Raw genomic sequence first — 12,231 nt, 5'->3', positions numbered from 1 at the left:
CCACCATCTATTTCTGTAAATAAAATTTAGTTGGAACACAGAGAAGCCTACTTGTTTATGTGCCTTGTGTATGGCTGCTTTTGTGCTACAGTAACAGAGTTGGTTACAAAGAGGCCATCTGACCCACAGGCTAAATATTTATTATCTTTTTAGACCTTTACAGAAAAAGTATGCCAACCTCTGCTCTAACACATTCGTCTGGAAAGCTAAGTATGCTTCCATCATGTGTATTTATATTTAACCTTTCCTCTATTTCTGAACATTTTGACTATGTCTAATTGTCCGGTATTCTAAAGTGTGCATCAGCTAACAATGTCTGACTATTCCCTGAAGTAAAACTCCTATGGTGAACCGCCAGCTCAAAGGGACATCTTCAAGGTTTCTGATGCGTTATCCCCAAGTAGCTCTGCCGAGAGCAGCCGTAATCGCATCCCGGCAGCCTGTCCACCTTCCCCAACAGCGAGCAGGCCCAGGGAAGGACGTCGTGTTGGAGAGAGGAACGCGGCTGACAAAGTAAACATCACAGCCAGATTTTCGGATTCCTCATTACAAAGGAAAGGTGCAGCTATTGCTCCCACCCAGCCTCTCTTTTCCGATAAAATGAGAGACTATTAATATTGCTTCACAAAATAATGAGAACGGCTACCAAATAACCAGCCCCTAAGTGCACACTGAAGCACTGGGCATGGTTCTAGGTGCCTTCCAGGCGTTGTCTAATAAATCCTCTGCGACTAGCCCTCTTTAACTAGAACCACGTGAAATATGTCGGTGGGTCACCCAACGCATGGCTCTTTCTGTCGGGTACCCAGCCCTGCCCCGCGGTGTGGGGAGACAGAATGACAAGGTACTGCTCAGACCCGAGAGAAACTGGCTTCTTCGCCGAGTCAGATGGCTTCAGAGACAATCCGCCTCGGAAGCACCAGCTCCGTCCAGCCCTGCTCTCACCTTACTGCTATTTCAAGTCTACCTCATCTCTTGGGGAATAACAATTACGTCAGATCACTTCTTCCTCTTTGTCTCAAAGTTGCCATACCCACAGCTTAACCAAAGGAAGGGGCCGCTCCTCCCCCGGCCCTGTGCTACACACAGTGCTGCCTTTAATCCCAGTAACCGCAGAGAGCTGTCCTCATTCCTATTTACAGACGAGGAAACAAGCTCAGGGAATTTATGGAACGTGCCCACAGTCACATGGACGTGATGGCAAAGTAGAGCCAAACCCCAGCATGCATGAACCCAAAGCCCCACTCCTGACCTGAGACCCCACACTTCTCAGGAGCGCCAACTCACAGAAAGCTTGGGGAACAGACCCCCACCCTGAGGAGTCACACGCATGTGCACACACAACGTGCATTCGCCCAGCAGGACCACATCTCTCACCTCCTGCTCTGCGCTGGCAATACAGAGACGCTGGAGAGCGGCCGTGCTCACAGGGGGCCGCCCACCCATGGGTGGACACAGACCCCACCTCCACTGGTTCCCGGCCCCCGACAGTCCTGTCCCCACACTGCAGCCACATAGACCCTGTGAAAATCGGATCATTTTCAACACCACCATCCCCAAAAACAATGGCCTCTAATCAGGCTCAGAATAAAAGCCCAGGCCCTGCCCAGGCCTCCTGGGCCCTGCTGGCCTGGCCCTTCCTGCCTCTCTGGCAGAGGGACAGAAACCTTCCTCACTCACAAGGCCCCTCTTAAATGTTCCTTAAATAGCGCACCTTGTCCTGCCTCAGTGCCTCCCTCTGAACTTCCTGTTCCCTCTGCTGGGATCCTCCACCTGGATGAGGGCTCAGCAAACTACCCACCGCCAGGTGAATCCAGCCCTGTTTCTGTAGATACAGCTATGTGGGAGCACAGCTGTGTGCTTTCGTTCACGTGGCCTCTCGGTGGCTGCTTTGGCGCCACAATGGCAGCACTGAGCAGCTGCTACCAACTGCACAGGCCCGCAAAGCCGAAAATGCCCGCCGCTGCCCTTCCCAGGACTAGCTTGTGGCGCTGCCTGCGGTCTGTGCTGGGCTGGCCTAGCCTCTCCGCACGGGACCCTCTGTAGTCCTCGCCTCCCTCGGCCCTGCCAGGATCCCAGCGGTGCTGCTTCTGGTTACTTACTGGCTCCCCCTCTCCGTCGTCTGCACAGGCCCCATTCGGGCATCGACTCTGCCTGGTGCGTGCCGCTCCCCGACGGCACCCTCAGTGCTGGGACAGGTGAGATCTCTTCAAAGAACACACGAGACTGGAAGGCACCCCCAGGCACCTGTGTGGCCCCCTCCCTCCTGCCCTACAGGCCTTGCTCAAAGTCACCTTCTCCATGAGGCCCACCCTGGCCACCTCCTGCATCACCTGCACCTCCCTGGGCCCTCACAACCCCTCCAACCTTGCTCGGGGGGTTTTCTATAGCGCTTACCACCTTGACTCTGTCAAACTTCCTCAGTTTACTCTTTGTCTCCTCCCACCAGAATGTAGCTCCATGAGGGCAGAACGTTTGTCCAAGGGCTTAGAGCCCTGCTTGGCACACAACAGATACTCAATCCATACTTGCTGAATGAATGAATGATCATGATGTACAATGATACTGTCAGACACAAAGGGAGCGTCACAGCCCTGAGGGGCCAAGGCCGGAGATGCCTGAGTTATCCTGGGACAATATGAATGAGCATACTCGTCTGGGTTTGCTTTGTTTTGATGGTGGAGAGGACGAAGGTGGAGGGCACGGAGTGCGCAGGGCAGCAGGCCCAGGCAGGCTCAGGACAAGGCCCTCAGCAAAGCCTGGCCGATGCTGAGCACGGAGCTGAGGTAGCAGCCGGGAGAGAAGGCCCTGTGTGCCCACCCAGGGGCCCAGCCTTCAATGCAGGGCAGCAGGGCCACCAAGGGTGGCCAGCCAGGGAGCGGTGGGCAGCCCGACACCAACTGCATGCAGCGAACGTGAACAAGAACTCTTAGAAACGCTTCCCATTCCCCAAATTTTAACTTAACTTATTGAAACACAAATTCTAAAAGGCAAGTATGTCATCAGAGCACAGGCAATAAAAAAAACCCCACACATACTCATGACACTCCCATTCCTAAAGGAAAACACACATATGCAAGTTGAGGCCTTTCAATAATTAAGCAAGACTAGAAATTATGCAAATTAAATATATTCAAGTATGCCATGAATTTTAAATGACAGAACTACAGAAAACTTAATTGCTGTATTAGCATGCTATAAAAACACTAATCATAAATGTAAAACAATGCGTGCATATACTTATATCTGAATTGTCCTGGTGACACAAAAATCAAATTGTTCCCTCCCACTATGTTCATATGCAAACCTACCTCAATATATTGGAAGAATAAAAGATGATACTGGAATTTCACTTATCATTTTTAGCCATTATACTCACTAACGTAAATGTTAAATGTTTAATTAGTTTTTGTTCGATGTTTCTGAAATAGCTATTAAGAAAAGAGCCAGGCCAGGTGCAGTGGCTCACATCTATAATTCCAGAACTTTGGGAGGCTGAGGCAGGAGGATCACTTGAGGCCAGGAGTTTGAGACCAGTCTGGGCAATATAGTGAGATCCCATCTCTACAAAAAAAATTTTAAAAATTAGCTGGGCATGGTGGCACACACCTGTAGTCCTAGCTACTGGGAAGGCTGGGTGCAAGGATGCCTTGAGCCTAGAAGTGTGAGGCTGCAGTGAGCTATGATCACATCATTGCATTCCAGCCTGGGCAACAGAGTGAAACTCCATCTCTAAATAGCCAAAAATATGATTCTCTACAGTACTAATTTTTTAAAAGTTACCACCCTGCTTGCATAAATTTAAATGTTAAGTAGCATAACTGGTGGTTTAAGGCTATGCTCTAGACTAGAGTATGTTAGCTCTTCACAAGTGACAAGAGCCATGTTTCTCACCTTTCTCCGCTGAAGCAGTGTCTCCTATCCACCAATTAAAACTAATGCTCTTCAATAACCACAAGGTTCATGTGAGTGACATATCATAAACACATTGAAAAAGCGTCATTAGTTTGCCAGAGCTTGGAATAGAGTCATATGCAAGTACAGCTTTGGTTATTTGCCTTTTTAAACTGGTCAAAATGGTCAACTGATAAATTCTTCTTGATTCTGCGTTTAACTCAAACTCTTGGTCCTGGAAGGACTCAGGGACTAGGATAAGCCACTCCCCTCTTACCCCACCCACCTAAGCCTCCAGGACAACATGCTCGAGGTTCTCAGTGAGTCTTCCTTAGCCTCCCTCATCCAACATGTCCCCTCCTACACCCCAGCCCAGCTCTCCTATCCAGGCACCCCAGCCCAGGGGTGTGCTGCCTTCAGTGTGGCCTCACTGCCCATGCAGGCCCAGCCACATGGCTTTCAGCCCTGCTTCCCAGCTGGCTCATGAGTGCCCTGCCCTGTCCCATGTGGAGCCTAAGTGTCCTAGAGCAGTGGTCTCCAACCCTGGCACACATGAGAACCCCCAGGAACCCAGGTAACAGTATTTCCTGAGCTCCCCAGGTGACACTAACATGCCCCCACAATGGAAAAGCACACGTTGAGAGGGCAGGCCTGAACGTCCCACGTCCTTGTGTCCCCACGCCCAGCCAGCCACAGGGTAACTGCTCCGTGGACCCCACGGTGCATAGCACGCTGGAGTTACTACATGCCCTGATGCCTGAGTTCACTCCAGAGACTCCAATTTGCTTCCTGGGCCCAGGCATACGGATCTGCAAAGGCTCCCCAGAGGAGTCAAGTGGGAACCCAGGTTGAAACTCCAGGATTCAGAGAACGACTAAGAGGCAGCCCTGATTGGGCAGACCCCTTCCCTGCACTCCATGGCCCTGAATTGCTTGCTGGGTTTCCCCCCCCATTCTCCAAAACATCCTTGTGACCCAGCACTTGCAAAGGGCCTGGCCAAGGGCAGATGTGTGAGAAGCACTTGCTGAATCAGGGACAAGCGATGAGCATCGTTTACTATGTTCCCCAAATCTTCGACATTACAGAACATATGCTGGGGCTGCCTGTGCCCGGGAGTAACCATTAGACAAGGAAGGAGGTTCATAAGCGAGCTCTTGGGTCACCAACTGGAGGATGAAAAGATGATGGCTGAGGACCCTGACCACCTTCCACCTGTCCACTCCCACGTCTGACCAGCACCCCTCAAGCAGGTGGGTCCCTTCCCCTGGAAGCCCAGAGCCACAGCGCAGCAGCACTCTCTAGACAGGATGGATGACAACATTGCTCAGCCCAGGGCACGGAGCGTGGCAAAGGCACAACGAGCATTTGTTCCCTGTGAGAGAACCAAGGTGGGTTTGCTATTCCAGCTGCCAGAGTCCCTTTCGCCCCTTGACCCCTTCCCTGCCCCCCAAATCTAGTCCCCTCCCAGAGCCAGTCGGGAGCAGCCTCGCCTCACGCCCCGCACCGCTCCTCCTCCATGCTAGACACTGGTTAAGAACTACTTCGGAACACACGCTGCTCCCACGGAACGGACTCTCGGTTGTGCGCAATCTGGCACCAGCGAGCACTCAACAAGAACAGACAGGCAGCAGTGCACGGGGGCACGGGAACAAGATCCGAGGGAACGGCTCCGTCTCCCTGCAGGAAGACCCTAGGTCTGCACTGGGAGGGACGACAAAGACAGGCAGGCACTCACGGTCTGTTCTGCGGCACCTGGGGCGTGGCTGGGTCTTTTCCTCTCCCTACTACTTCCCAGCACCCAACACAGTGCCTGAAACACACAAAGTGCTCAGTAATAAATGGTTAATCAACCAACAGATTTTTTAAGGTTTTAATTTTCCAGAAAACACAGCCTCATCACTCCCCACTAAAGTCCTCAGGACAAAAGCCAAGCAATGGGGGGGGTGGGAAGGGCATGCACCTGGCCTCCTCCTGGTCCCCATGACCCCGGGTCCCCTCCCCCATGCAGTCTCTGCCTGCTCACCCAGCTCTGCCCCTGCTTGCCCCACCCCTGCTGCATCCCCTGCTCTTATGACCTCCCATCTCCCTCACCCAGAGAGCAATAACACGCCTTTCAAGATGACACATAAGACACTACTTTCTTCACGCCTGTAATCCTAGCACTCTGGGAGGCCGAGGTGGGCGGATCGTTTGAGCTCAGGAGTTCGAGACCAGCCTGAGCAAGAGCGAGACCCCATCTCTACTAAAAATAGAAAGAAATTATATGGACAGCTAAAAATATATATAGAAAAAATTAGCCAGGCATGGTGGCTCATGCCTGTAGTCCCAGCTACTCGGGAGGCTGAGACAGGAGGATCGCTTGAGCTCAGGAGTTTGAGGTTGCTGTGAGCTAGGCTGACGCCATGGCACTCACTCTAGCCCGGGCAACAGAGTGAGACTCTGTCTCAAAAAAAAAAAAAAAAAGACACTACTTTCCCCGAGGAGCCTTGCCCGGCATCCTCACGAGTTTGTTGTCCCCTAGAATCACCCTTCCCTTTCTTGGCACACCCCCGTTTGGAAGGACGGGCTTTGCTCATTAACCAGACTCTTATTTTTTACTTATCTGCCAACCCAAGCCCAAAATAGGGCCAAGAACTACCATGTTCATCTCTGTCCCTTGAGACTGCAAGTCCTCCCTCCCCTGCCCCTTCTCCCCGCCATGGCCTGCAGACTCCAGGTCTGAAGTCTCCTCTCCTAGGACGCTGACTCTCAGCACTAAACTGCCTCCCACGCTGCTGTACTCCCCCTCAGCTTGGTTCACACTTGTCCTGTACATCCCACAGTACGTAGTCCCAGACGGCGCTGTCATCACCCCACTGAAAGAGTCTGCGCCCGGACCTCCTTCTAATGGCAGGCTAGCGTCTAATGCATCTGTCATCTGAGCAAAGGCCCCTGTAATTCACAATGGTTAAATGAATAAATATGCCTGAGGTTTTCTCTCACTTGCATAGACTCCACCATACCCGCCGCCCTCCTGCCCACAACCAGCACAGCGTGGCCATCTGTGTCTCCCGCTCTGCTCCTCTGTCCACTGAAGCCAGCGCGTTCATTTCCATGTCAACCACCGTGTAGCACACATTAGGGCACTGAAACCATGACCTGCAGAGACTTGAAGGAAAAGAACGGTACCAAATAACCTCCCCACAAGGTTTTCCGCCCAGACATGGCACATCCTTAATATACACAGGATAGCTATAAAGGATCTTCAAGGTATTTTCATCAAAACTTAGAGGACATTTGAAAACTGGATATAAACTGGAAAACTGGATTAAAATAAAAAACACAAAACAAAAATACAAGCAATCGCAGCAGGTCTAATTTTAATTGCAAGAGAATATTTAATCAATAAATATTCACTGTTCAGAGCTGCATCTACATTTAGGATTACGAGGTACTAAGCTGCAAATTTATTAAGACTCATTAGCAAGAAAGAGTCTTTTAAATACTGAAAGTCAGACCCAATTTAGACTAAACATTTAGAGTTCCCTAATGAGTGGGCTCTAAAAACAATAAAACAGGGAAAGAGAAGGAAGCTGTGTGCAAACTGTTCTGAAATGTGCAGCAGGGCCGACCTCATTCCCAACGTTAAGCCAGGGTTGAGTGCAGGAGGACACACTGATGACCGCCGATGACCACCGTCGCCCACCCGGTGCTCTCAGCAGGCATCAGACCGGCAGCAGGGGAGCCACAACCCCACTCTCCATCACAGAAACACAAACTATTCCTAACATCAACATTTTTTCTTTGCTAACATCATTACTAATACTTTGAAAAAAAAAAAAAAACCTATTCAAACACATTTCCTTGTTTTCAACACATTTCAACATACTTAAAACACATTTCCCTGTTTCAAATCCTCAGAGTTGAAATAATCTTCTATGCTAGAACCTTTCTTATATCACAGGTTGGAACACATTATAAAGATGGTTTTTAAATAATAAAATCAGAGAAAAAGAATACAGATGTCATAATGATTGTTTACCCTCATTTTCTGACGGTCTTGTTCAACCAAGCTTGAAATTAAGCAAAGAATAGGAAATGTCACCATAGCCAGGGCAGAGGCCTGTGTCAGCAGGCACCAGAGCCAGCGCAAACGTCTGGGCTGTGGCTGATGGGCCAGACTGAGGCGGGACTCACAGGAGGAAGAAGCCCACACGGATGAGTGACAGGAGACTCACCGAGAGAAGCTTCCACGTGATTGGACGCACTGGCTTGGGGATCCCAGACCAGCTCAGCTTCCGCAATTCCTCTGTTAACAAAAAAAAAAAAGGGGGGGTTAGCAGACTTCCCCTGGTGCTTTAACATATTCCACCAGTTTTATTAGGGGGGCAATAAGCCCCATAAATGAAAACTAGAATAAACCTAAATGACAAAAATTTCAGATACTGATTATTCTTGACATATGACAGAAGGGAAGTTACCACTCTATTGCAACCAAGCAAAAGGTCACCTGTGCACACTGAAATCTCAGAGAGTACCCTCATGTCCCTGGAGGCACCCTGAGACAGGCGAGGCACCATGACCCTTCCTCCCTCAGGCGGTGAGGTCCAGCTCATTCTCTCCACCCCTCCGCTCTGGTCCCCTCTCTCCCTTCCCCCGCTCCCCTCCTGAGAGCTTCTTCCCCAAACTGGCCACTTTAATTGTTCCTCCTCCCTTGCTTCTCTTCCTTCCCTTCCTTCCCTCCCTCCCTTCCTGCCTCACTCTCACCATTTGTTATTTAAGAATACCTATGTGAGGTGGTTTTCTCAGCATTGGTTTTGAAAGAAATTGTTTCACAGAGGTAAGTTTGTCTTTATACAACATTAATTAAGGATGTAGCCATATTACACACACCAAGGTCAACAAAGTCTTCAGGGTAGGCTCACACCAGTGGAGGATGCATTCACTAACCCTGCGGGCAGGAAGAGCCAGCTGGCCAGGGCAGAGGGGCCGGGAGGGTCCAGAGCCTGCTCAGGGCAGGCGAGGGCCCAGCAGGCACAGAGGGCAGGGACGCTGGGCCTTGATTCTGTCTGACCTGCTGTGTCTCCTTCAGCAGCTCATTCTCGTGCCTCGAACGGCTAGAGAATTCATTTCAATTTGTAGGTATATCAACACTTGTCCAATCCCACTGACACTGAAGTAATTATTTCTTTCCTTTAAGTTAGGAATCCACCATTAGGCTCTTCTCCTAACAGCTCGAAGCTAATGATTAATACTAGGAATAAAAGAAATGATTAAAGAGAAGACTTTGCTAATATAATCAACAAAATACAAAGTCCTGACATCTAATCTTTTTCCAATTACTAAAGTCTAAGTAAAATAAGTACAGAATAATTGGGCAATGGTACCAGCAATAACTTGCATTTTACAGCAATCTCAGAAAATATCAAATCTTCCCCAGTACCCTAAGGATATTATGAAAAGCAAGAACCTAATATCTGAACACCAATAATGTAATGTTTACCAATCATGTTCCCAGGCCTCTCTTCTGCGTAACTCTGGCTTTCTGATCAAGGTTTATGAAAAAAGCTGAGAGAACTTGGTTGTGAATGTTCTCTAAACCTATCTCCTCATCGGAAGAAACTCACAAAAATTCAAAAATCTTGAATGTATGTGGTGAGACAAAGTTCTAATTTTGTTTAAGTTTAGTGTTTAAAGAGAGCTTTCATGTATATTATCTTATTTGATCCTCAACACAGCTTGAGGTATTTGGGGCTATGATCACTACTGTATACACAAGAAATTGTCCCCGAGAGGTTAAGTGACTTCACCGAGGTCACAGAGGAACTAAGTAATGTTCAACACCAGGGTCTTTCCACTATATTAATTCACATTCTTAAAAAGACTTTTAGCAACACAGACAAATCTCATTTCTGAATACAGACAAAAGGATTCCAAGAAAAATCTTGGTAGATGAAAACGCAGCAGGATAGTCAAAGAATAATGCGCACAAGCAGCGTGTACTTTAAGACTGAAGGGACGGTTCAACATCAGGAACTCTCACAACGTTATCGAGGTGCTGAGTGAGGCTGATGGGGAAAAGCCACAGGACCATCCGGACAGACGTCCACACAGACTCCCACGCAGGGCCCACTAGCCCCTGCCACCTTCCTAGCACAATCCCAGCACACCTCACCCCAGCAGCCATGGGGACAGGGCGTCAGCCCCTCAACTCCTCGGGTCACGGAGACGGAGCTCTGTTGAGTCAGCCAAACCCTCACCAGTGGCTGGTTCCGCAATGGGGCTGGGACCCTACTCCAGCCACTGAGCACAGATTCATTCACGGGGGCTTCTCAGAAAGCTCCCCCCACTCTTGAGAAAGCTCCTGGAGGCAACTCTCTCTTCCTCTGAAAACTGCCAGGGTCAGACGTGGGGCTCAGGACCGCTGCAACCATCTAGAGCCCAACCAGCCTGAGGACAGAGAGGGACGCAGAACGAAGAGACCAGCAGGAAACAGAGTTCTCAGTTAAATAAGATAGCCGGATGCAAGAACATCACAAATCAATAGCTTTCTCTACCGGCACAAAAACAAGTAGAAAATGTTACAGGCATAAGCTTAACAAGAACTGTACGATACCGCAAGAAGAAAACTATTAAGGCTTCACTTAAAGACATACATAAATAGACAGAAACACCAAGCTCACTGACATCAACAAGGATTTAAAGAGCACTTCCTCTGGGCCAGGCACAAGGCTAGGGGTGGGGGGATTACAAAAGCGAGCAACACCAAACACAGCCCTTGTGCCCAGAGAGCCCCCCAAAGAACTACAGACTTAAGAAATTTGTCAAAAATTAGTTGGATGAAATTTTAAATGAATGATAGTATCCAATATTAATGAGACTTTGGGTAAACAGCAACCCTTTCACATTTTGGTAAAAGTGTACATAAACAGCTTTTTTGTTAGTCAAATTTCAGAGTATGTAACCTTTAAGCAACAACTTTAAGAAACCTATTCTACGGGGATATTTCCAAAAGTATGTAGGATTATGCACAAGGATGGTCATTTGAGTAATGTCATCTTAACAAAAAATTAGAAACAACCAACCACAATGCCCATTAATAGGGAGATGATTAAAAACCCTGTTACATCCATACACTGGAATACAACGTTGTCATAGAAAAAACCAGTTATCTTTTTGTGCAGATATGGAATAGACGCATCTCAATTATGAGATGAAAAGGGAACAACACAAAACAGTGTGTACACGCACTGATTATTTCTGTAGGTTCAGCTCACTGCTTTCTGGTGACTTTCCTCAGCTCGGGGAATCTCACCCCACTCCTGAGCACATCAGTACTCACCAAGGACAGAGGGGGCCCTCTGCAGACATCTAGGGTCTCTCCCTGCACACTTCCCTCCTCTCCAGCACTCTGCTCCATGTGTTCTAGCTCAGCCTCTCCAGACAGCCTTTCCCAATTCCTCAACTCAGCAAGGCTGCCAGGTTCACTTAGGTTCTCCCTACCCCTGCAGCTTGGAAACTGCCTCCAATGACAAACTGAGTCATTGTAAAGTTCACCTTGTTTATTTCCCTTCTCACAGGGTCAGAGCCCTGCACTGCCTGCTGTCTGATCTCTGAAAACAGTTGTTTCACATATCTGGTCCAGTCTTCCAGTTTGTTACAACAGGAGAGCAATTCCTTTGACAGTTAATCCTTGGGGTCGAAGCAAAAGTCAATTTGCTAACATATTTTTAAAGAATTTTTTGCCTATATTCACCAGGGATATCAGAATCTAGTTTCCTTTTCTTATAATGTCTTTGTAAGATTTTGGTATCAGGGTTCTGTTACCCTTAAAAAATGAGTGAAGAAGTGTTTGATACTCCACTCTTTTTCTGAAAGCGTTCTTGAGGATTGGTATTATTTCTTCTTTGAATGTTTGATAGAGTTCACTAAGTAAAACCATCTAGCTCCGATGGTTTCCTTGTATGAAGACTCTTTTATTACGAATTTAATTTTTTAAATCAATATAAGGATATTAAAGGTCTCTATTTCTTCTTGTATCAGTTTTATTAAATTATATCTTTCAAGTGATATGTCCATTTCATGTAAGTTCTTTCATGGAACATGTCCATTTCATAAATTTACTGGCATAAAGTTGTAAATAATATCCCCTTGTCTTTTAAATGCCTGCAGGATCTGTAGTGATATCCCTCTTTCATTTCTGATATTGGTAATTTGTGTCTTCCTTTTTTTATTGATCAGTCTAACTAGAGGTTTTTCATTAGTTTTTTAAAAAAACTAATTTTAGATATTAATAATGCTTGTCTTGTTTCTCCATTTTCCAGCTTATTGATTTTCACCCTTATTTAGGTTACTTCC

At 47.9% G+C, this 12,231-nt stretch overlaps 1 protein-coding gene across 3 annotated transcripts in view; it reads right to left on the bottom strand.

The window, feature by feature from the left end:
• TBC1D22A (TBC1 domain family member 22A) overlaps positions 1-12,231 on the bottom strand; it is a 335,347-nt gene that overhangs the window by 239,473 nt on the left and 83,643 nt on the right. For all 3 annotated transcript variants that reach the window (XM_069489542.1, XM_069489544.1, XM_069489545.1), the window contains one exon: positions 8,112-8,182. In XM_069489542.1, coding sequence (XP_069345643.1) covers positions 8,112-8,182 — 71 coding nt within the window. The remainder of the gene's footprint in view (positions 1-8,111; positions 8,183-12,231) is intronic.

The sequence above is a fragment of the Eulemur rufifrons genome, chromosome 16 (genome assembly GCF_041146395.1).
Source record: "Eulemur rufifrons isolate Redbay chromosome 16, OSU_ERuf_1, whole genome shotgun sequence".
Lineage (NCBI taxonomy): Eukaryota > Metazoa > Chordata > Mammalia > Primates > Lemuridae > Eulemur > Eulemur rufifrons.
Note: the sequence above shows the minus strand (reverse complement) of the source record. Positions and strands in the feature narration are given on the sequence as shown.